At 46.6% G+C, this 26,120-nt stretch overlaps 1 protein-coding gene across 1 annotated transcript in view; it reads right to left on the bottom strand.

The window, feature by feature from the left end:
- Positions 1-26,120, bottom strand: part of gpm6ab (glycoprotein M6Ab) — a 282,952-nt gene that overhangs the window by 51,991 nt on the left and 204,841 nt on the right. Inside the window, exons 2-3 of the mRNA XM_078215460.1 lie at positions 18,437-18,629; positions 8,530-8,686 (exon numbers count right to left, since the gene is read on the bottom strand). Of these exons, the coding sequence (XP_078071586.1) occupies positions 8,530-8,686; positions 18,437-18,629 (350 nt within the window). The remainder of the gene's footprint in view (positions 1-8,529; positions 8,687-18,436; positions 18,630-26,120) is intronic.

The following is a 26,120-nucleotide window of genomic DNA, read 5'->3' as shown; positions in this document are numbered from 1 at the left end:
GTCCTGGGATACACTTCATCAGGTCCAGGGGATTTATGTACCTGGAAGCGCTTTAAGACTTCCAATACCACCTTCTCTGTACTATGTACATTCCTCAACACATCATTATTTATTCCCCAAGTTCCCTAACATCCATGCTTTTCTCAACGGTGAATACTGATGAGAAATATTCATTTAGGATCTCATCCATCTCTTGTGGATCTGCACATAGATGATCTGGTTGATCTTTAAGCGGCCCTACTCTCTCCCTAGTTACTTTTTTGCCCCTTATGCATTTGTAGAAACAATGTAGGGGCATGCTAAATTGTCCCGTAGTGTCAGGGGAATTAGCAGGGTAAATTCATGGGGTTATGGGAATAGGACCTGGGTGGGATTGTTATTGGTGCAGGCTCGATGGGCCAAATAGCCTCCTTCTGCACTGTAGGGATTCTATGGTTCTATTCCATGGTCTTGTGATGCAGTGGGTACCAGCCCTGCCTCTGAGCCTGAAGCTCCGGGTTCCAGGAGATGATGGTCAAGGAATGAGCGTTCTGAACCCGGCGAAGCAGGTTGGGGGAGATTCTCCCCAAACAATTCCAAGTGTCGAATTCTTGTGAAAACTGGAGTAAATCACGGCAGTTTTTTTTCAACGGCAGTTTCAGAATGAATCTGGGAACTACAGGCCGGTGAGCCTAACATCTGCAATCGGTATGTTATGAGAGGATATTCTGAGAGACAGGATCTACAGGCATTTAGAGAGGCAAAGACTGGAAAAAAACAACGTGATTTACTCCAGCTTACAAGAGAATTCGACACTTGGAATTTTTGGGGGGAGAATCGCCCCCAGCTGTGCACTGCTGAGGGCATGGGCGTAAATCACATAAAAAAATCAGTGGGCAGGCCCCATTCCCGCTGGAGAGGCCGGCAGCGTAGCACTGAGCCGGCAACTCCGCCTGCACCGATCTGTCAGTGCCAAGAGCGGCGCTTGCACAGTTGCCCCAGTCTGCCGGCCTCCTGAATGCTGGCAGCTCGATCACTGGCCAGCCCCGTGACTCCGTATCGTCGGCCGTGCGGTCCCCCCACAGTCCGGATGCTGGCCTCCTCAGCATGCCCGGGCCCAGCCTTGACCACCCCACTCCCTCCCACCCACAGCTCCTATCTCCCACCACGCCCCAACTCCCCCCCCCCCCCTCACCGGCAGTTCCGACTTCCCCCCACCCCCCCCACCCCCACCCCCCCCCCCCCCCCCCCCCGCCACAGTGCCTCCCCTCCCACCCCCGAGACCTCGCCTCCCCACCCCGATGGCCAGCCCTGAATGCTGGCTTCCCTTCCTCCCCCCACCGATCCCGACTACAGAGTTGCAGCAGGACACCCCACGCCCACCGTTCGCTCCGCCTCCCCCCCCCCCCAATTAGGCCCTTCCCTCATCAGGCCCCACCCCATTATGTCCAACCCCCACCCTCTTGGCATTGCCCCATGCCCGATGGGCATTGGCAATTTGCCCATTGGGCAGAGCCAGGGGTCCCAGGCTGGCACTGCCAAAGTGCAAATGCCCAGGGGACAGTTCGCTGCTGCCCGACTGTCTGGGGAGCCCCGATTGCCCCGTTCACTCCAGCGGGGTCAGGCTGCTGGCTCCCCGTTGAAGTGAAACTACCCCTGGCGGTGGGGAGATGCTAGCGGGCCCAGAGATTTCCCTCCCGAACCCACTAATTATATTTTAAATATGTTTGAATGAAGCATAGATAATGCAGCTCTGCGTCTATTTCCAGTGGAGAGTTGACGGTGTTGGAAATCCAGCGCTGGGAGACACACTCAGGCCTGGGCGCCCAACACAGATCGAGCTCATCCGGCCCCTCCTTAAATCTCCCGGCCCGCAGCGCAATAGGATGGCAGAATTGCCCCCTTTGAGTGCCAAGCTGCAAAACCCTTCCAAACACACCAATGGCTGGTGGTCAGAGCAGGAGAGACACCCAGTTAGCCATGTTTGATGTGGATTGGAGCTCCTCAAGCTATAAACCTCTGGGGACAGACTCGCAACTTATTCCAGGAATTACTAGCTATGGAAAGAGGCGAAAGTCTGCCTTAGCGCATCATCAGTCGCGGGCAGAGAATTGGAATTGGAATTCTATGTGGTAGCACATTCCAGGTTCTAACCACTTACTGGATAAATTGAATTTCAATGAGTTTGATTAGACTTCCCTAATCCACAAAGTTTATCCAATGCAGCTCCTAATCCATAGAAGGAATACTTAGATATTATCATCTCCAATACGTTAGCACATTACTCTAAACCATTTTGACAAGTTACTTTTCAGAATATAATTATTCAAATTCCATCCTTATTGGATTTGATTGTTTTATATTAATGACCTCTAATTTTAGATTCCCTGTAAGTGGAAGCAATTTCACCACATCTCCATTCTCAAGCCCCTGCATCATTCTGAAGATGTCTATTAGCGTGCCCATCAGTTTCTATTTTTTTTAGAAAAAAGCGCTTCAGTCTTTCCTAATAATTATAACCTCTCAGCTCTCTGACTTTGCCAGGTATAGACAGCGCATAAATCATCTGTCAAGAAGTTTAGTGAGAGCATTAGTTCCAAAAGTCACAGATGCAGAATCATACCATCATAATCGACAGTGCAGAAAAAGGCCATTCAGTCCATCGAGTCTACATCGACCACGATCCCACCCAGGCCCTATCCCCATAACCCCATGCATTTTCCCCACCTAGTCCCCCTACCACTAAGGGAAAATTAAGCATGGCCAATTCACCTAACCCGCACATCTTTGGAATGTGGGAGGAAACCGGAGCACCTGGAGGAAACCCATACAGACACGGGAAGAATGTGCAAACTCCACACAGACAGTGACCCAAGCCGGGAATCGAACCCAGGTACTAAGTGCGGTGAGGCAGCAGTGCTAACCACTGTGCCACCGTGCCACCTCAATCATGGTAAAGACACTAATGTGAAAATCCAGCTCATGCCTGCTCATAATTGATGCAGATAATTGATGTTGAACCAGGGGGTGATGTTTAAAACTAAGACAGTGGCTGCCCCAGTCCCTTCATGTCTACTACATATCTTCAGATGTCTCCTACTGAAGAAAGAGCTCCATCCCCTGGGGTGATTACCCACCCTTGACCTAATTGGTCCTTCTTCTGCGATGTCTCCCTTAAAGCGACAATCACCACACCCCTCCTCCTTTAACGCCTTTATACAATCTTCAGTAACCAAGTTGTTCAGTCCCAAATCTAACTAAACAGGTTGGACAATTGAGTCTTTGAGGGGTTCTTTCTGTTTCTTGTAGAATGGTGTAATTCTGTAGTCTGAGATACTTCCACCGGATCAACATTAACAGGAACTGCAAATAATGGGTACCTCTTTTACAGACAATTCATTACTACTTGCTTCCATGGAGCCATCAGTGAAAGCAGGTTGAGCAAGTACGCATGTACTTTAGTGCATACAGGTTCGAAAACATTTCTTGACAGAAACACTGGCTGTCAGAACGTCTCTCTACTCCTCAAGTGATCCATATGTTTACGAACGATCCGCCCCTCGATGTCTACTGGGAGCAACAAGAGTCCAATCACAGAGAAAATTGCTCCAGTGATCTAACTTAATCCGCTATTAAAGTTTCATATTATGGCACCATGTCACATTACCTACTTATGCAATAGTCCCACCCCACCGGCCTCCCGAAAGCTGGCCAGCCCGATCATTATTCAGCCCAGCAACCCCCCTCCCCGCCCCCCCCCCCAATCACCAGCCGTGCGACTGCCCCCCACTCCCGATCGCCTGCCTCCCGAACACAAGTCCCCCACCCCTCCCCGGCCGGCCTCAATCTCCCCCCACCCAGCAGTCCCAATCTCCCGATCCCCCCTCCCCGCCCCCCCAACCGCAGTCCCGAACACCCCAGCAGGCCGACATCCCCCCCCCCCCCCCCACCCCGATTACTGGCCATCCTCCCTCTGTCACCGCCGAGTGCAGAGTGGCAGCGGAACACCCTATCCCCACCCTCACTGATCCCCTGCCCAGAGGCCCTGCCCCCTATAGGTCCCGCCCCTGCTCTGGCCCTGCCCGCTTGGCACTGCCCAATGCCCACACGTTCCAACATCACACAAATCTCTGAGAGAAAGAGTATCCTCCTCATCTCTGCCCTAAAAGGACGCCCCCTAATTTTAAATCAGTGCCCACTATTTCTGAGCTCACCCACAAGAGGCAGCATCCGTTCCATGTCCACCTTGTCGAGACAACTCAGGATGTTACATACATCAATCAAGTTGCCCTCCTTTAAATTCCAGCGGAAGTAAGGCCGGTCTTTCCAACTTCAACCATAGGGTTCATGGTGGGAGATATAGGAAGGATATCAGAGGTAGGTTCTTTACGCAGAGAGTGGTTGGGGTGTGGAATGGACTGCCTGCAGTGATAGTGGAGTCAGACACTTTAGGAACATTTAAGCGGTTATTGGATAGGCACATGGAGCACACCAGGATGATAGGGAGTGGGATAGCTTGATCTTGGTTTCAGATGAAGGTCGGCACAACATCGTGGGCCGAAGGGCCTGTTCTGTGCTGTACTGTTCTATGTTCTATGTTCCCTCATTGGACAACCTGCTCATTCCGGGTATCAATCTTGTAAAGTTCTTCCGATGCATGGCACAGACAGAATTACCATCACACTGTGTGATATTTGGGTCTCATTCCTCAAGGGTTTTTGCACCCTGTCAAATGTTAGAGAGACCATAACACTGAAGAAAACTGGAGGGAAAATTACTGAGTCCCAGAATGAACATTTACAGTGAAGAAGAAACTCATCGTGTCTCTGCTACTTCGAGATCTTTCTTATTCTTTCACGGGATGTTGCCATTGCTGACAGGACAGCATTTATCGCCCAGCACCACAGAAAGGAGCTGAGGCCAAAACGTTGTCTGATTTCAAGAAGAAATTAGATGTTGCTCTTGTGGCTAAAGGGATCAAGGGCTGTGGGGGGAAGGGGGGATCAGGATATTGAATTCGATGATCAGCTATGATCAAGGGAAATGGCGGAGCAGGCTCAAAAAGCCAAATGACCTACTCCTGCTTCTAATTTCTATGTTTCTAAGGTGTTTATGTTAAAAGCCCTCACACAGTTTGATGTTATTAACCACAGTCTGTTGCACGTATTGATTAACGAGTCATTTAAAATAAGCTGCTGTTTAAATATAGTACGTCCAGAATAGCTGATCGATTCTGCATCTGGTTACAAGTGGGAGTGGAATAATGTAGCGATTAAAGTGAATGGGTGTGCAAATAATATAATGGCAGAACGCAGAAGGATGTCATTCGACTCAGCACACTTGCGTCAGCGCTGAAAAATGGGAACGATTTTCATAGAATCCATAGAATCCCTACAGTGCAGAAGGAGGCCATTCAGCCCATCGAGTCTGCACCGACAATTCCATCCAGTCCCTCTCCCCGTAACCCCATGCATTTACCCCAGCGAGTCCCCCTGACACTAAGGGGCATTTTAGCATGGCTGCACAACTTTCTATTGTGGGAGGAAACCGGAGCACCCTGAGGAAACCCACGCAGACACGGGGAGAATGTGCAAACTCCACACAGACAGTGACCGAAGCTGGGAATCGAACCTGGGTTGCTGGCGCTGTCAGGCAGCAGCGCTCACCGCTGTTCTACCGTGCCGTCCCATTTTCCCTCTGGCAAGTGATGATAGTTCTACACTGCCGGCAGTGTCAGTGGACAATCTGTCACCAACCAGTTGTTATTTGGGATTTTCACTACATCCTTCCAACATTGTGAACAATGCCTGTCTACATTTGAGGCCTTGAGGCAAGAATCTTAAGAGGCTGCCAGACTGCAGCTCCTGCTCTCCTGAGATTGTGTTTCTTTTATTCAGCTTGCTTTGTTTAATTTGTTATGAGGCAGGACTGCAGCGAGAGTCCCTTTTCACACAAGGCTTACAAACTGAATGAGGGATGACACGGCACAGTTTCTGCTCCAAAAGCACTTTCCAGGCAGCTTGTTACGAGGCTATACCAATAGGAATACAAGCTAAAGGAAGAGGAAATACGATGTTTGCATTGCTGACTCCCCACTACTTACCCAAGTCCTTCATCACTGAATGTGCTAGCGCTGCAAAAGAGATTCTGCCTATTTCAGTCCATGAAGTCAGAAACATGGCAGAGTTGCCCCCTTCCCCCACTGCAGGTGGTTCCTGCTGTCCTTGGTAGCATTGTGAATTGTGAGGGGGCTAGTGATAGACTGCCAGAGGGCATAGACAGGCTGATGGGGCGGCAGGACGCATGGCAGATGGAATTTAAAGCTGAATGTGCAGTGAGGCAGGAAGGAGGAAAGACAATATAAAACAAAGGATACAATTATAAATGTGAAGCGAGGGATCCGGGGGGCTAGATCTCGGCCTGCCAAACTTCCATTCACTTTCAGCGGCACTGGAGAATCCCAGCGCAAACAAGGTCAGAGGTTTTTGATGGGTAGCAGCTGGAAAATTCAAATCATCCATGCTGATAATAATCAACAATAATCTCTCCCTCAATGTCAACAAAGCGAAGGAGATTGTCATTTACTTCAGGAAGCGTAAAGGAGAACATATCCCTGTCTACATCAATGGGGATGAAGTAGAAAGGGTCAAGAGCATCAAGTTTTTAGGTGTCCAGATCACCAACAACCTGCCCTGGTCCCCTCATGCCAACACTATAGTTAAGAAAGCCCACCAATGCCTCTACTTTCTCAGAAGACTAAGGAAATTTGGCATGTCAGCTACGACTCTCACCAACTTTCACAAATGCACCACAGAAAGCATTCTTTCTGGTTGTATCACAGCTTGGTATGGCTCCTGCTCTGCCCAAGACCGCAAGGAACTACAAAAGTTTGTGAATGTAGCCCAATCCATCACACACAAACCAGCCTCCCATCCATTGATTCTGTCTACATTTCTCACTGCATTGGCAAAAGCATGATGTGGAGATGCCAGCGTTGAACTGGGGTAAACACAGTAAGAGTTTTAACAACACCAGGTTAATGTCCAACAGGTTTATTTGGTAGCAAATACCATTAGCTTTCGGAGTGCTGCTCCTTCGTCAGATGGAGTGGAAATGTGCTCTCAAACAGGGCGCAGAGACACAAAATCAAGTTACAGAATACTGATTGGAATGCGAATCCCTACAACCAACCAGATCTTAAAGATACAGACAATGTGGGTGTCTGTATCTTTAAGATCTGGTTGGCTGTAGGGGTTCACATTCTAATCAGTATTCTGTTACTTGATTTTGTGTCTCTGTGCCCTATTTGAGAGCACATTTCCACTCCATCTGACGAAGGAGCAGTGCTCCGAAAGCTAATGGTATTTGCTATCAAATAAACCTGTTGGACTTTAACCTGGTGTTGTTAAAACTCTTACTTGGCAAAAGCAGCCAGCATAACTAAGGATGCCACACACCCCGGACATTCTCTTTTCCACCTTCTTCCTTCGGTAAAAAGATACAAAACTCTGAGGTCACGTACCAACTGACTCAAGAACAGCTTCTTCCCTGCTGCTGTCAGACTTTTGAATGGACTTACCTTGATCTTTCTCTACATCCTAGCTATGACTGTAACACTACATTCTACACTCTCTCGTTTCCTTCTCTATGAACGGTATGTTTTATCTGTATAGCATGCAAGAAACAATACTTTTCACTATATGTTAATACATGTGACAATAATAAATCAAATCGAATCAAAATGATGAATATTAACTGAAGCCCTTAAATGCATAGAGGGAAGGGGGAGGTGTCACTGGACTAATAATCCAAAGGCCCAGATTAATATTCTGGGGACATGGGTTCAAATCTCACCGCAGCAATTGGTGGAATTTGAATTCAATTGATAGTATCTGGAATTGAAAGGTAGTATCGGTGACAGTAACAATGAAATTATCATCAATTGCCATTAAAAATTGTGTGGAGTCTGCACATTCTCCCCATGTCTGCGTGGGTTTCTTCCGGCTGCTCTGGTTTCCTCCCACATTTCAAAGATGTGTGGGTTAGGTTGATTGGCCATCTAAATTGCCCCTATGTGTCACAAGATGCATAGGTTAGGCGGATTGGGCATGCTAAATTGCCAATTTGTGTCAGGGGATTAGCTGGGTAATACATGAGGTTACGGGGTTAGGGTCTGGTTAGGACTGTTGTCGGTGCAGGCTCAATGGGCCAAATGGCCTCCTTCTGCACTGTAGGGATTGTATGATTCTATGATCTGGTTCACTAATATCCTTTAGTTAAAGAAATCTGCCATCCTTACCTGGTCTGACCAACATGTGACTCCAAACCCACAGCAATGTGGTGAACTCCTAACGGCCCCCTGAAATGGCCGAGCAAACCACTCAGCTCAAGGGCAATTAAGGATGGGCAACAAATGCTGCCCTTACCCACATCCCACGAAAGAAAGAATCAAGAAGTGTGATTTACGCTCGACCAGCATTTAGTCATGTTCAATATAGATAAAGACTCAGATCTACAATAAAGTGGGTAGAATGAAATGATATTACGTACCCAGCCACTAACGCATCGGCCACAGGTGGTGATCTTGAAGTCTCCATAAAGATCCTTAATGGCACCAGTTGTGAAAAACCCTTCTACCATCAGCAGAATGCCATAGACAAAGAAGGCAGCTGCCACACCATAGATTACATACTTGAAGATGTCAATCCTGCAGAGGAAAATTTATAAATATTAATTCACAAGCATCACCAAGGATGAACAATACATCTAAGTTTTTAAAGTTTATTTATTAGTGTCACAAGTTGGCTGACATTAACACTGCAATGAAGTTACTGTGAAAATAGTATGGAGGGTTATAGGTAGGTCGAGAAGGTAGGGATGTGTTCGGCACAACTTGTGGGCCGAAGGGCCTGTTTGTGCTGTAGTTTTTCTATGTTTCTATGTTTCTAAAATCGCCAAGTCGCCACAGTCCGGTGCCTGTTCGGGTACACTGAGGGAGAATTTAGCGTGGCCAATGCACCGAATTTGCACGTCTTTAAGGCTGTGGGAGGAAACTGGAGCCCCCGGAGGAAACCTATGCAGACACAGGGAGAACGTGCAGATTCTGCACAGACAGTGACCCAGGCTGGGAATCAAACCTGGGTCCCTGGCTCTGTGAGGCAATAATGCTAATCACTATGCCACCGTGCCGTCCCAGTGTATCAGCATCAACAACATGTTCTGTCATTTGCTGTTTTCATACTTAGTTTAATTGTTTTTACCTTACAAAAAAAGAACTCAATATGAACATATCAAACAATCAAACGACTTAGGCCCTATATTACCCCTCTGCCTTTAAACGTATTTGTACGCAGGCCAGAATTTCTTTTTGTTTAGCACAAAAGATAGGAAGCCGAATCCAAGGATATTTATAGGGTGGCACGATGGCACAGTGGTTAGCACTTCTGCCTCACAGCTCCAGAGACCTGGGTCCGATTCCCGGCTTGGGTCACTGTCTATGTGGAGTTTACACATTCTCCCCGTGTCTGTGAGGGTTTCCTCTGGGTGTTCTGGTTTCCTCCCATAGTCCAAAGATGTCAGGTTTAGGTTGATTGGCCATGCTAAATTTCCCCTTTGTGTCAGGGGGACTAGTAGGGTAAATACATGGGGTCATGAGGATAGGGCCTGGGTGGGATTGCGGTCGGTGCAGACTCGATGGGCCAAATGGCCTCCTTCTGTGCTGTAGTGATTCTACATACATACTTCTGTTTAGAATGGAGGATCATTCTGTATATCTCATAGTTCAAATTTTTACATTGGGGAGGCCGTGGTACAGTGGTATTGACACTGGGCTAGCAATGAAGAGATACTGGAAAATGCTTTGGGGACCTGGGTTCGAATCCTGCCACGGCAGATGGTGAAATTTGAATTCAAGCTGGAATTAAAAATCTCACAATGACCATGAAAACATTGTTGATTGCCACAAAAACCCATCTGGTTCACTAATGTCCTTTCGGGAAGGAAATCTGCTGTCCTTACCTGGTCTGGCCTAACTGTGACTCCAGATCCACAGCAGTATGGTTGACTCTTAACTGCCCACTGAAATGGCTGAGCAAGCCACTCAGTTAAAGGGTAACTCCGGATAGGCATAAATGCTGGTCTTGCAAGTGAAGCCCACACTCAATGAAAGAATAGAAGCAAATTTTGTTTCGAAGCTGTGTGCAATTGGGGCCCACTTAGCCTTTGTTCCTTGACACTCAGTGGGGATCTTTTCTCTCATATAGATTCAGGGAGGTTAGTCATGTGGGTGTGGGAAGGGGAATATGACCTTCTTGTGAATGGCAGGATAAGCTTAAAAGGCCAAATAGCTTGTTCCTGCTCCGAGCTTTCATATTTTTCTCTCAGGACCAAATTTGGAAAAGCCAATGCCTCACAGAATATTTCTTCACATCCATCAAAAACATTACGTGGGCTGGGAAGGCTCATGATTGCACTGTTGCAGTGCATTATCAGCACCATAGATCGATGAATAATTTAATTGTGCCTTAAGGCCCATTCAGGCCTCTCTGAATCTCTTTCTCTCTCACACATGCATAGAAATTACTGAATCACCTATAATGAGTGGAAGATCATTTGAGCTCTAGTTTTCTGCAACGGATGAATAAAATCCCAGCACCACTGTGGATGTACCTTAATCATATGGACTGCAAGGGTGCAAGATGGTGGCTCACCAATGCCTTCTCAAGGGTAACAAGGGATGGGCAATGAATGTTAGCCTTGCCAGCAATACCTACATCACACAAATGAATAATTAACATGTATTGGCTTCAACCTCATTATCAAACCAGCTCATTCAAGCCCACATGGTGTCACACGGCCAGTAGTGACACTGGTTCTTTTCAAGAAACACAGTGCCAGAGACCCAGGTTCAATTCCAGCCTTAGGTGACTGTCTGTGTGGAGCTTGCACATTCTCCCCGTGTCCGCGTGGGTTTCCTCCGGGTGCTCTGGTTTTCTCCCACAGTCCAAAGATGTGCAGGTTAGGTGGATTGGTCATGTTAAATTGCCTCTTAGTGTTCCGAAATGTGTAAGTTAAATGGATTAGCCATGGTTAAATGTGTGGGCTTACGGGGATAGGGCAAGGGGAGAAGGCCTGGGTAAGAAACTCTGTCAGAGAGTTGGCAGATCCAATGGGCCGAATGATCTCTCCTGCACTGTAAGGATTCTATAATGTTGCTGGACTCCTTCAATAGTGCACTCGAGTACCAGTCTGAATGACAGGCTCAAGTCCTGGAGCCTTGAACCCATAGTCCAATTTCAAGAAGGAACAAATTGACAACAAGTGGTAGAGAGTGCTTGTGTTCCTAATCACTCCAGCCCATGTAACTGGGAACCCAGCCATATCCATTGTTAAGCTGATTTAAATTGTACTCAGAAAGGATCAGTTTGTGACAGTGAATTGCAAACATCAGGATCAAGTCATTAGAATGTACAATCTGTGAGCAGACAATAGTGTTCCTCCAGTGTTTCGATACAGCTTCTGCCAGCTCATTTAATAGGTGGCAATTGATAGCTTGAATTCTCCTGGATGGGGAGAGAGCACCCAAGAGCTATCTCAGTGAATCAATTTGACTGAGTTAAGATGAGAACATTCACAGAGTAAGTGACACACAATAGATCCAGAGTTTCCCATTTTGCTACTCATTTAATACACAGATAAGGCTATTCTGTTACAGTTACATCAAGCTTTGGTTCATTCCCAGTTAGAACGCTGTGTTTAGTTCTAGACAGCGCATCTCAGGTAGAATATATTGACCTGGGAGAGGGTGTAACATGGGTTCAAAAGCTTGATGTCTGAGCTAAAACTATGGTGTTAAGAGGACAAGACTAAGACTGGGATTATTCAGCCCCGTCAATGCAGGACTTGCCGCAGGAAATTCAGCGGCCCGGCCACAAATCCATTGACTTGTGGCAGGACTGGATAATCCCAGCGGCAGACGGGGCTGGAGAAATCCCACCCAAGGTATGTGTTCCTTTGTGTGCAGCAGATTGAAAGGTGATCTAATTGTGTTGTTTAAGATGATTACAGGAAGCAGTGGAGGCTGAGACCTTGAACATTTTCGAAGCTGAGATCAATAGATTTTTAATCAGTTGGGGAGTTAAAGATTAGGGGGATAAGCAGGGAAGTGAATTTAGTGAGTGGCAGATCAGCCATAATCTGATTAAATGATGGAGCAGGTTCGAAGGGCTGAATGGTCTCCTCCTGTTCCTATTTCTTATGGTAGCTATAAGGTGGAGATGCAGTGTTGGACTGGGGTAAGCAGAGTAAGAAGTCTCACAACACCAGGTTAAAGTCCAACAGATTTATTTGGAATCACGAGCTTTTGGAGCGCTGCTCCTTCATCAGGTGAGTTAAGAGTTGGGTTCACAAACATGGCATATGTAGACAAAGACACAATTGCAAGATAATGGTTGGAATGCGAGTCTTTTCAGGTAATCAAGTCTTTACAGGTACAGACAATGTGAGTGGAGAGAGGGATAATCACAGGTTAAAGGGGTGTGAATTTTCTCAAGCCAGGACAGTTAGTAGGATTTTGCAAGCCCCGGCCAAATGGTGGGGGTTACATGTAGTGTGACATGAATCCAAGATCCCAGTTGAGGCTGTCCTCATGCATGCAGAACTTGGCTGTCAGTTTCTGCTCAGTGAATCTGCGTTGTATGTCTTGAAGGCCGCCTTAGAGAACGCTTACCCGAAGATCGGAGGCTGAATACCCTTGACTGCTGAAGTGTTGCCCGACTGAAAGGGAACACTCCTCCCTGGTGATTGTGATCTTATGCATTTTGTGTTTTTGTGTATTTCTTATGGTCTTATAGGTAGATAGAAAGAAACTATTTTGTTTGGCAGGGCAGCGGCAGACAAGGGGGCGTAACCTAAATCATTCAGGGGTGATGTCAGGAGGTACTTCTTCACACGAATCTTAGTTGAAATCTGAAACTCTCTTTCTCCAATAGGATTGTTGTTGAGACTGGGGCAGTGGGGGTTGGGGTGGGGGTGGGGGGGGGGGGGGGGGGGGTGGGGGGCGTGGGGGGGGGAATAAATTAAAATTTCAAACTGTTTGTGGTGGATTTCTTTTACATAAAGAGTTTTAACATACAAATGATGGAGTTAAGATACAGATTTGCTGTGATCTAAGTGACTGGTAGAATAGGTTCAAGGGTCTGGATAGCCAATTCCTGGTGAATCAAAATTCAATACAGATTTAATAAGCCTTAGTCCAAATGAAGGCTGTGGTAACACTTTTCAAAGTCATTTCCCATCATCAAATATGCTGACACACACGTTACTTTACAAAATGTGGAAAGTCGCATTTTCCTGTCAGCTACAAAGGCATGAGTAAATCTGAGCACTCATTCTGCTTCCTTCTTCAACAGAGAAAGTGCAGACCTCTCGGTTCTGAAATATAATCATTAGGTTCTTTTTGTGCATGCTATATTAATCATGCATGTGAGGCTTTCAAGCTTTGCTGACTCTTCAGCCAGAAGCTTCACAGATACCATTAATACAACGGTCTTTCGTTCATTCCTGAGAAGATGCAGATCGTTTGCAGATACCTGACCCTAGTTGATATGTAGGCAAGCCTGGCCCAGGTATCACAATCAGTCGAGACTGGTTCCTATTCAGTCGATTTTAAAGGCATTTTTCTTCCGCCCTCCTTTCTACAAGACACAGGGGGAGATCAGGGTTTCACTGCTCCAGCCAAGCTGTGAGGCTCTCCCTGCCTACCCCACCCTGAGGAGGAGAACCTTGGGGGGGAGGGGGGTGGGAGGTGGGGCGGGGCAGGCAGGGGGGTTGTGCCATTAGGGCAAACAAAAAAGGACTCACGAAACACTGAGCTTTGTTCTCCTATTAACACTGACAACTATCTCACCTTTAGGCTTCTATCATCACCTTCTTTAGTCTTTAAAGCTGCCATTAACATTCCCGTGTCTTGAGTCCATGACATCTTTGTCAATCTCTCCTCAGCTCTGACGAATCTCTAATCTTCTATTCTGCTCCACCGTCTCCGCCCCCCCCCCCCCCACTCCACCCACCACCCCCCCCCCCCCCCCCCCCCCCCCACAACTTTATAACCCATTACGATTCTACCGCGTTTGGTGTCAGACAGACTCGAAATAATGGGTGGGATTCTCCCATCTGCGCCCGCCACTTTTCTGGTGGGTCCGGCCAGGAGACGCGCATCTGCAGCCTTCAATGGGTATTTGGGCATGCGCGGGGAACAGAGCTGGCGAGCAGTCACACATTTCTTTAACCTGTGCCGAATGCTCCCTCCACTCACATTGTCTGTATCTTTAAGACCTGATCAGCTGTAAAGATTCGCATTCTAATCAGTATTCTGTAACTTGATTTTGTGTCTCTGTAAGCCCTGTTTGAGAGCAGATTTTCACTCCATCTGACGAAGGAGCAGTGCTCCGAAAGCTAATGGCATTTGCTACCAAATAAACCTGTTGGACTTTAACCTGGTGTTGATAAAACTCTTACTGCGTTTACCCCAGTCCAACGCCGGCATCTCCACATCAGAACAGTCACCAGCCAGACCATGCTGGAAACCAATGGAAAGGCAGGTAAGTAATTTCAATCTTTTGAAAATCTATTTTAAATATGTAGATTTGCTAATTATCAGGAGGTCCCGATCGAATCTCCCACCCCGCCAGAAATACTTCACTCCGACGGGGATCAGGCTAGCTCCTCACGTTCGGGGAGCTAGTGGGGGACCCCGCCGGAATGTAGGGGGGCAATCGGGGCCCCCCAGGGGGTAGGTTGGCAGTGGGGGTGGTTCCCCCTGGGCCTGGGCACCCTGGCAGTGCCAGCCTATGCCCCCTGGCACTGCTTAAGGGACAAAGTGCCCATGCCCAGGAGACACATTGGCACTGCCCATTGGGCATCGGGCAGTGCCAAGGGGGTGGGGCCTATTGTGGGCAGGGCCTAGGTGCGATTGGTGGGGGTCCTGCTGTCACTCTGTATTGGGATTGGTCTGGGAAGGAGGGAGGGCAACAATTGGGACGGGTGTGGGGGAGGGGTGATCTTCCAGTGGGGGGGGGGGGGGGGGGGGGGGCTGCCTCCAGCAGGGTTCTGACCCCGGAGGGGTCAGCGGGGGGATGGGTTCTGCCGGGGTGAAGGGGGTGGGGTAATTGCTGTGGAGGCTGCGATCGGGCCGTGGGGAGGAGCTGGAGTGGCAGCACTGCGGGGGTCCCAGGTTGGCCAGCGATCGGGCAGGCCAGCAAACGGGAGACTAACAGATCAGGACCACTGCGCATGCGCAGAGTTCCAGAACTGTCAAACTCTGGTGCGAATAGGCCCCGCTCCCCTGGGTTTTTTATGAGATTCACGACTGGGACCTCTTCAGTGCGGGGATTCAGCTGAACTGTCAGAACTGTCGCGATCTAGAACAGTTTTCCCGCCAATTCAGCACTTTTGGAAGAATCGCCCCCAATGGGTGGGATTTTACGACCTCTCTCGAGTGAGACCGGAAATTCCCACACAAGGTCAATGGAGACTGCCATTGTTGAACCCTCGCCTGCTCTGATTCCGTGACGGGCGAGATGGTAGAGTTCCGACCATTAACTCTGTTTCCCTCTCCACAGATGCTGTCAGTCCTTTTGTGTTTAACCAGCACTTTCTGTTGTTATGCACGATTATCACCGCAAAGCTGACTACCCACAAACCCCTACCCACAGAACCCACTTACTGCCCTGCCGACCCTATCCCCTACTCGACCCACTTATCTATTTGCGTTCCTCACTCACCTCATCCATGTACTGTCCTACCCACCTCACTCACCCAGTTACCCATCTCACCCTTGCCTACTTGCTGACCTGATCCACTTACACCCTTAGCACCAACACTTTTACTCACCTCACGCACCAAACCATTCCATCCACTCAGCCATTCACTCATCCGTTCACTAATATTCAAAGTCTGGACATTTTAATTTATCACAGCAGCTAACACTATAAAAATGGGACAAGGCCTGTCTTCCTCCAACTCTACTCAGCTCTGATGGAATTCCCTGTGGAATGCTGCACTGCACAATTATTTGACAGTCGGTATTGGTGGACTCTGGGAGAAATGTGCAGTATTGTCATGTTGGGAGGATTTGAAAACGCTGCGGCAATTCGACTATCATTGCTGCTGCTCAGAAGATCCAGACCAATATTCCGAAATCTTTTGACAAACTGTTTGGATAAAACTGTGAACAGAAGAGAAATAGTTGTTTGTCTGTACAGAATTTGAGTATTGCTGAAAAAAGAGACTTCTTTTGTTGAAGATTTTCATCTTCCACTCATCAAGACAACTTGCAAGAATACCAAATTTAAATGAAACGACAGTTTATCCTCTATTAGAAGAGAATGCTGATTGCTTGGCAAGTGGGCTCCGATTTGCACCAGTTGATGGTGACTGACAGTTAACTGCCAAGCATTACTTGAAATTTAAACCAGACAGCTTGACTCTCATTGGTCAAGGCATTCCCCTGAAGAGTGAACCAACAGGCGACTGTCACTTATTTTGTTTAGCTGAAACAGGTGCAATGTGTGTACGTGTTCTTTCTGTCTGCAAGTGACAGGGTCCTACGTATTAACATATGTCGCTTCTGGTACATGCAAAAGCGCCACACTGTGAGCCTGACTAACAATCGTAAATTGATGATCAGTGTATTTTTTTTAGCATACTGAGGATTATTTAACAAATGTTGTCAAATCACGGAATCACATTTAATGTTGAGTTTTGCAAGGAAGAGCTGTTTGGTGTATGGTTTGTGCCTTGCACATTGCGAACAGAGGCTGGGGCATGCTGTTTGATATGATCTGCCAGTCTTTGGGACATCTGCCCGACATGCTTAGCATCACACTGGCACTGAAATTCCTGTACCACAATACTCATTTGTGTGAGAGACACAATGTCTTTTTGGTTTCAGGCAGAATTGTGTTAGTGGCAAAAACCATGTGTGTCACTACTGCAAGGTCACAGCATCAAGCAGCTAGCTTCACCTATTGCTTAGATGTTTTAAATACCTTCCAGGGTAACCAGAGGTAGACGTGACACTTTTCAGGACTGGAAGTGACAACCTTAGGCTAGTTCATGAGTTTGTATGATACACAGTGCAAAATGATCTGATGAGGGTGGCACAGTGGTTAGCACTGCTGCCTCACAGCTCCAGGGACCTGATTCAATTCCATCCTTGGGTCACTGGAGTTGCACATTCTCCCCATGTCTGCGTGAGTTTCCTCCGGGTGCTCTGGTTTCTTCCCACAGTCCAAAGATGGATTGGCCATGCTAAATTTCCCATTAATGTCCCAAGATGTGTAGGTTAGGGTGATTAGCCATGGAAAACACGTGGGGTTATGGGAATAGGCAGGGGAGGTGGCCTGAGGGTGAGGTGCACTGCAGGGATTCTATGATTCAATGATTATGCAGTAGGATGCCTTTGAGGCACCCTTTTTCAGCATCAAGCTTGCAGGTGAACAAGGTTCCTGATAAGGCCAATTTTATAGCGTGTTGAACTGTAAGAATCCCAGCACATATATTGACCACTGAACATAGTCCTGCGTTAGACAGTGGTAGAGAACCCCAGAAAATTTCTCAAGTAGTGTGTCAAGGAAAGGGAATCTATTTCATGGAGCCCATTCAGACATGTTAGATTAATGTCTTAACCATTCAGAGTCAACCTGCCTGGTTTAAATTTTGAATAATGCTTGGTAGTTAACTGTCAGTCACCATCAAATGGTGCATTCTTTATGGTAACACCTCTAGCAAACAGAGTCTACTTGCCAACCAATCAATTCTCTCTTCTCAGACAGTATAAATTGTTGTCCCCTTTACATTTGGTATTTGGTTAATTGACCTGTTGAGTATAAGATGAAAAACTTTCACAAAAAAATATCTTCATTCAACAAAATAAAAATATAGAGATTTGCATTTTGATAGTGCCTTTCATGACTACTTTTGTACTAAAGCTTTTTACGATAATTTATGCACCTTCAAAGTTAGATTGACCAGATAACCCATCTAGTGATGTTTGTTGAGGGGTAACTATCAAGACCCTAGGTAGAACACCCTGTTCTTCTTTAAAATAATGTCATGAGATCATCTGTGTTCACTTGAAGGGCAGACAGAGCCTCATTTGACATATCCAAGATATGCACCTCCGACAGGGCAGCACTCCCTCTGTTCTGCAATGAAGGGTCAGCCAGAATTATGTGCTCTGGAGGAGAATTTAAATGCACAACCCTTGTGATTCAGAGGCAAGAAGGCTACCAAATGAGGCACCGCCGATGCACCTGAGGTTCTAGTCAACACCAAGTGCGCTAGACTTTCAACTGCCCTCCAAGGGATGGGCAATAATGCTGGCCAGCCAGCGACTCCCATGTCCCACAAACGCATTTTTAAAAAATTACAACGGGTAATAAGTGGAATTACTTACATAGTGAAAACGTCTAAGGTGTCTCCAGCACCTCTTACCAAATCAAAGTTATTCTGCAGGATTGTGACAGTCCCAGAGAGAGCTTCATGTCCGCAGCCACAGAACAGTGCCACACCAGCGTACAGTAGGATGGTGGCAATCAACGATGCGTAGGGAATACCTCCCAGACACTTGATGCAACACTCAAAGCACCCTGAAAAAACAAGATCAAAACAATTTGACCTTCAAGATTAGAATTACATGGTATACTCCTTTGTATACTATATCAATGAAAATGTTATTGGGAGTCCAAGTTATCTTAAGTTACCATTATGCACCAGTTTTTTTTCTGTATTTAGGGAGATGTTTGTGCACTGGCAATATTGTTCCAATCTCATAATAAATAATTTAAGGAAACAAATCTTACAATCTCACTCCCTCCAGTGGGGAAGCAGTGGAGTAGTGGTATTTTCACTGGCCTAGTAATCCAGGGATCCAAGGTACTGCTCTGGGAGAGCCTGGGAATCCGGCTTTGAATCCCACCATGGCAGATGGTGAAATTTGAATTCAGCAAATATGTGGAAGTAAAAGTCTAATGATGGCCATCAAATCATTGTCCATTGTTGTAAAAATTCATTTGGTTCACTAATGTCCATTGGGGAATGAAATCTGCCATCCTGGCCTGGTCCAAATGTCACAAACCTGCAACAATATGATTGACTCTCAATTGGCCGAGTAAGTCATTGAATTCAAGGGCCTTTAGAGAGAGGGGTAATAAATGTGGTCCCAGTCAACAATGCCCACATCTAAAGAATGAATAATAAAAGTTTTATTCAATCTTATAGTATTTATTACCAGTGCCATCAGACTAAAACTCCTACCTGCAAATGTTAGACAAAACCAGATTTACAAAGTACTTCAGTCAGAGTATTGTCACCAGGGGTTGTGTCATAGAAATCATAGAAACCCTACAGTGCAGAAGGAGGCCATTCGGCCCATCGAGTCTGCACCGACCACAATCCCACCCAGGCCCTACCCCCACATATTTACCCGCTAATCCCTCTAACCTACGCATCTCAGGGGCAATTTTAACCTGGCCAATCAACCTAACCCGCACATCTTTGGACTGTGGGAGGAAACCGGAGCACCCGGAGGAAACCCACGCAAACACGAGGAGAATGTGCAAACTCCACACAGACAGTGACCCGAGCCGGGAATCGAACCCGGGGCCCTGGAGCTGTGAAGCAGCAGTGCTAACCACTGTGCTACCGTGCCGCCCCAATGAGTTGGGCGTCTTGGGGTATGAGCTCCCTGATTGGGCAGGCAATCATTACCTCAATCAGGGAGCTCATACTCCAAGAGGCCCCAGTGGAGGGAGAAACAGAGTTAACAGCCGAACTTTCCATCCAGGCCCTCCTCTACCCACACCCACCACCCCGGCCCACTCATACCACCCTCCCTGCCCGCGTCCCACACCAGCACACCTCCACTCCCCCCACCACCATTCCACCCCACTCGCACCGCCCCCCCCCCCCACCACCACCGCCACCTCCTGCCTGCCTCCCATCACCCCACTCCACCGAACGCCCCCTGCTACCACATACCCCCACGCACACTCCTCCCCTGCCACCATGCCCCTGCCCCAATTCACCCCCCCCCCCCCCCCCTCCTTCTTGGAAAGCTGAGGGTCTTGGTATTTAAATAACCAATTCACATTCCAAAAGAAAGAGCAGAAGATTTCATTTGCCAAACAGTAGCATCTTGACAAGCAACTGTGGCCCAGTTTTGGATTCCAAACAAAGAGAACCTTTATTTCTTCAATTGCCTCTTAAGGCAGGACTTCAGAGATGACTGACTCTGCATGGAAAAATGTATGATTCCATAAAGCTGGGCTGAGATACACTGAAAAGGTAACAAGAGCAAAATATACTGCATGGCCAAGCAGGTAGGAAGAAACTGCTTCTTCATGCAAAGGCTCAGTAACCAGATGGACACGGCTTAAGAGAATGGTCTAACAGTGGAGAGGAGGGGCTTGTTTTGGTCAGCGAGTTATGATCTGAAATGTGCTGCCTGAAAGGGCAGTCAAAGCCTATTCAACAACAACTCTCAAAACAGAATTGGATAGTTCCTTCAAAGTGAATAATTTGCAGGGCGAGGGGGCAAGGATTTCTGGATAACTCTTGCAAAGATCTGATACAGAGGTGATGGGGCGAATGGCTTCCATCCATAGATTCTATTGACTCTGTCTACACTTCCGCTGCCTTGAGAAAGCAGCCAGCATAATTAAGAACCCCACGCACCCCGGATATTCTCTCTTCCACTTTCTTCCATCGGGAAAAAGATACAAAAGTCTGAGGTCACATACCAACAGACCAAGAACAGCTTCTTCCCTGTTGGCATCAGATTTTTGAATGGACCGACCTTGCATGAAGTCGATCTTTCCCTACACCATATCTATGATTGTAACACGACATTCTGCACCCTCTCCTTTCTTTCTCTATGAATGGTATGTTTTGTCTGTATAGCACGCAAGAAACAATACTTTTCATTGTATACTAGAACATGTGACAATAATAAATCAAATCAAATCAAAAGCTATGTTGCATGATTCTATGATTGCATGGCTGGGGCATAAATATCATGATGTGGAGATGCTGGCGTTGGACTGGGTTAAGCCCAGTAAGAAGTCTCGCAAACCAGATTAAAGTTCAACAGGTTTATTTGGTAGCACACGACAATGCAGAATTGCTGAGCAGAAACTGATAGCCAAGTTCTGCACACATGAGGACGGCCTCAACCGGGATCTCGGGTTCATGTCACCCTATCTGTAACCCCCACGACTTGCCTGGGCTTGCAAAATCTCACCAACTGTCCTGGCTGGAGACAATACACACCTCTTTAACCTGTGCTTAACCCTCTCTCCACTCGCATTGTCTGTACCTTTAAGACTTGATTACCTGTAAAGACTCGCATTCCAACCATTATCTTGTAAATTGAGTTTGTGTCTATGTATGCCCTGTTTGTGAACACAATTCCTCACTCACCTGAAGAAGGAGTGACACTCTGAAAGCTTGTGCTACCAAATGAACCTGTTGGACTCTAACCTGGTGTTGTGAGACTTCTTACTGTGCGTAAATATCGATGGTAGTCATGATGTGGAGATGCCGGAGTTGGACTGGAGTAAGCACAGTAAGAAGTCTCACAACACCAGGTTAAAGTCCAACAGGTTTATTTGGTAGCAAATACCATAAGCTTTCGGAGCACTGCTCCTTCGTCAGATGGAGTGGATATCTATCCACTCCATCTGACGAAGGAGCAGTGCTCCGAAAGCTTATGGTATTTGCTACCAAATAAACCTGTTGGACTTTAACCTGGTGTTGTGAGACTTCTTACCGTAAATATCGACCAGAGGTAACTCACCTGCTCTTCATGGGACTTACTGCATTCAATTGAAAGGACAGATGAGGCATTGGTAATAGCTAATCTGAAAGATAGTGCCACTTGGTCAGCACTGTACAGGAGTGTCAGTCTAGATTATGGGCTAAAGTTTCTGGATTTAATTCTTGTCTGCAGACAGCAGGACAAACACATTACCAGCAGCAGATCAAGGTGGCTAGAGTCAGATGAATAAAAATAGCCGTAACATTGCTGGAGTGTGATCACTGCAGGGCTCTACAGGCAGCATCAGATTTCACTGGGAGCTTTTGAAAGTTGAATAACCTCCTCCCGACTGCTTTGTCTTGGATATGAGGACTGGTAATTTGAATGAGAGAGTCACCCGTGCCTATTGCACAATTCTATGAGCTTGTGAGAGGAGGGAGAAAGGAAAAAACCTGCATGAGTATTCATCACAACCAAACGACTAACAATGACAACAACGAGAGTGTACTGAATTGTGAGCGTCCGAAATAGGGTGGGCAGGAAAGATCTGTTTGTGCCTAGCTGAGGGATCATTTACCAAGGGGCATAGATTTAAGCCAATTGGTAGAAGGTTGAGAGAGGACATGAGGAAAAGCTTATTCACCCAGAGGGCATCTGGAATGCACTGCCAAAGCTGGTGATTGAGGCTGAGCTGGTGATTGAAGTACAATGTAGGAAATGCAGCAGCCAAATTACACACAGTTAGATCCCACAAACTGCAATGAAGTAATAATCTGTTCTTGTTATGTTGGTTCAAGGACAGACATTGGCCAGGACACGAAGGAGAAATCACTACCCTTCTTCAAAAACATGGGACCTCTTATCTCCATGAGATGGCAGACATGGACTGCAGTTTAGCATCTCATCAAAAAGACAGCACCCCTGACGGTGTAGCACTCCCCCAGTACTGCGCTATAAAGGTTGGGAGGCACGGTGGCACAGTGGTTAGCACTGCTGCCTCACAGCGCCAGGGACCTGGGTTCGAGTCCCAACTTGGGTCACTGTCTGTGCGGAGTCTGCACATTCTCCCCGTGACTGCTTGGGTTTCCTTCGGGTGCTCTTGTTTCCTCCCACAGTCCGAAAGACGCGCTGGTTAGGTGCGTTGTAAGAGTTTTAACAACACCAGGTTAAAGTCCAACAGGTTTATTTGGTAGCAAATGCCATTAGCTTTCGGAGCGCTGCTCCTTCATCAGATGGAGTGGAAATCTGCTCTCAAACAGGGCATACAGAGACAAAAAATCAAGTTACAGAATACTGATTAGAATGCAAATCTTTACAGCTGATCAGGTCTTAAAGATATAAACAATGTGAGTGGAGGGAGCATTCGGCACAGGTTAAAGATATGTGTATTGTCTCCAGACAGGACAGCCAGTGAGATTCTGCAAGTCCAGGAGGCAAGCTGTGGGGGTTACCGATAGTGTGACATGAACCCAAGATCCCGGTTTAGGCCGTCCTCATGTGTGCGGAACTTGGCTGTCAGTTTCTGCTAAACCTGAATAAACCTGTTGGACTTTAACCTGGTGTTGTTAAAACTATTACTGTGTTTACCCCAGTCTAACACCGGCATCTCCACATCATATGTGCATTGGCCATGTTAGATTATCCCTCAGTGCCGGAGTGTGGCGACTAGGGGATTTTCACACTAACTTCATTGCAGTGTTAATGTAAACCTACCTGTGACATTAATAAATAAACTTTATGAGAAATTATCAAATTTTAGTACTCATCCAAAATAACCGGAAATAATGGCTTGTTTTATAGTTGAGGCCTTAAAAACTCTAAAATCAATGTGAAGGTTGTTGCCCTGACAACAGTAGTCAAACGGACGTAGATCTCTTTCACACAGTGCTGTGACTAAAGGTAATATTGCAATACAGGTCTGTGGAGTGATGAATAACAGCTCCCAATTCCTCCCCCCATTGGGCCTCTGTTGTTGTCAAATGCAAATAGCCAGAAGAGGATAAACTGGGATAGTTATTTTGTTCAGTTGACCAGCTGAGCTGCTTGCTCAGGTCAGCAATACGGTGCTTGGGTAGCATTTTTGCTTTCCCCTAAAGTAATGAAAGATATACATCTAGAAATGTGAAGTCTTCTGAAAATTGGAAAAATTATTCCCAGCAGTTGTATGTAGCTGAGAATTTGTACGTTTGCTCGAATTATCTTTGTTTGGTTAACAGGTCTCAAAGTAGCTAATTCACGAAATATGATTTTGACTTACTTCAGTCAACTAATTTCTGCCAAAGACCAAATCCAAAGGCTAGGCTTCATAATTTATGGACTGCAAGTAAATAAATGTATTCAAGAGACGGCTGGATATAGTACTTGGGGCGAATGGGATCAAAGGTTATGGGGAGAAAGCAGGATTAGGCTACTGAGTCGGACAATCAGCCATGATCGTAATGAATGGCGGAGCAGGCTCGATAGCACAGTAGCACAGTGGTTAGCACTGCTGCTTCACAGCTCCAGGGTCCCGGGTTCGATTCCCGGCTCGGATCACTGTCTGTGTGGAGTTTGCACATTCTCCTCGTGTCTGCATGGGTTTCCTCCGGGTGCTCCGGTTTCCTCCCACAGTCCAAAGATGTGCGGGTTAGGTTGATTGGCCAGGTTAAAAAATTGCCCCTTAGAGTCCTGAGATGTGTAGGTTAGAGGGATTAGCGGGTAAAATATGTGGGGGTAGGGCCTGGGTGGGATTGTGGTCGGTGCAGACTCGATGGGCCGAATGGCCTCCTTCTGCACTGTAGGGTTTCTATGATGATTTCTATGAAGGGCCAAATGGCCTCCTCCTGCTCCTATCTTCTGTATTTCTATGTTTATGTAAATAAAGAAACAGTTCTTCTGCCAATTATTGGCACAGTGGTTAGCACTGCTGTTTCACAGTGCCGGGGATCCGGGTTCGATTCCCGGCCTCAGGTCACTGTCTGCGCAGAATCTGCACGTTCTCCCCATGTCTGCGTGGGTTTCCTTAGGGTGCTCCGGTTTCCTCCCAATGTCTGAAAACGTGCTGGTTAGGTGCATTGGCCGTGCTAAATTCTCCCTCAGTGTACCCGAACAGGCACCGGAATGTGGCGACTAGGGGATTTTCACAGTAACTTCATAGCAGTGTTAATGTAAACCTACTTGCGACACTAATAAATAAACTCAAACTTAATTAATTAATGTTCAAATTTCAAACACCGAATTCCTCAACCTTGATGCAATCCATCACCTGAGAAGGGGAATTGACCCAAATAGCTGTTGACAAAGCTGTTGCTACGTGACGGTGCGCTGTCAATGATGTAATCTTCAAGGTCAGTAACTGCATCCGCCAAGTTAGTCGGCCCCTCCCCCACCCTTTCCCTCCGACAAGTACCCTTTCTTAAAAGCCCAAATAATCAGCTGTTAATGTGATGTTATCATCTCGAAAGCCGAGAGTAAAAGGTTAATGAAGCAAATGAAAACTCTGGATTATAACAATTTGTTTTAGTAAATTACATATTCAATAGGTTCAGATTCACTGTGATTCTTAAATTAATTCAATGTACCTGATGCCAATACAGTTATTTGGAAGTCTTATCACGTTAAAAATAGATTATGAGAAATAACAGACTTTGGAATGTAGGGTGCACGCAATTTAATGACTGCCTTTAAAGAGCTTGTATGTATTAGAATGACCTTTGAGCTGGACTGTTTGATATGCGACAGCCTTTCCTTTTGCTTTATCTTCCACATTTAGCATTTCTCTATTCCACCAGGGCTTCTCTCTCCGCTCTTGAGAAGCTCAACAGGAAGAGAAGATCTCCAAACTGACTGAAGAGGAAGATCACTAAGTTGGTGGTCCAAGTTACAGAGGTCATGAGAGGGGTGCTTGCCTGAAGACGGAAGACATTAAATTGTGCTGGCATGATTGGTTTTGGAAGGCGTCGTAAAAAATAAACAGGCGAGAGTCCTTTCATTCTGAGTCGTGAATGCTTAAACAGAGGGGAGACAAAGCCATTGTGTTGTGATTTATCACAGTAATATTCTTTGTGAAAGAACAAAGTGGCATTAAACCCTTTTGATTGGTACTTTAGTTCTCTATATACTGGACAGTGATTAGCCACTAAACCCATCAGAAGACTGCCTGCTAAAGGCCTCTGATTTAACTCATTTGAGGGAGGTCTTTCCAATAATTAATGACTGTTAATGTTTCAACTGCAGAGGGTGTATTTCCTGTCCCCGCACGGTATTGATGATACAACCCACATACCTTAATATACCACGTACCACGTACCATGTTTAATCTCCAGTAAGGAGGCTAGAATTTTCC

The sequence above is a fragment of the Mustelus asterias genome, chromosome 6, assembly GCF_964213995.1.
Source record: "Mustelus asterias chromosome 6, sMusAst1.hap1.1, whole genome shotgun sequence".
In the NCBI taxonomy this organism is placed as follows: Eukaryota; Metazoa; Chordata; class Chondrichthyes; order Carcharhiniformes; family Triakidae; genus Mustelus; species Mustelus asterias.
This window is presented reverse-complemented; position numbering and strand designations above follow the sequence as displayed.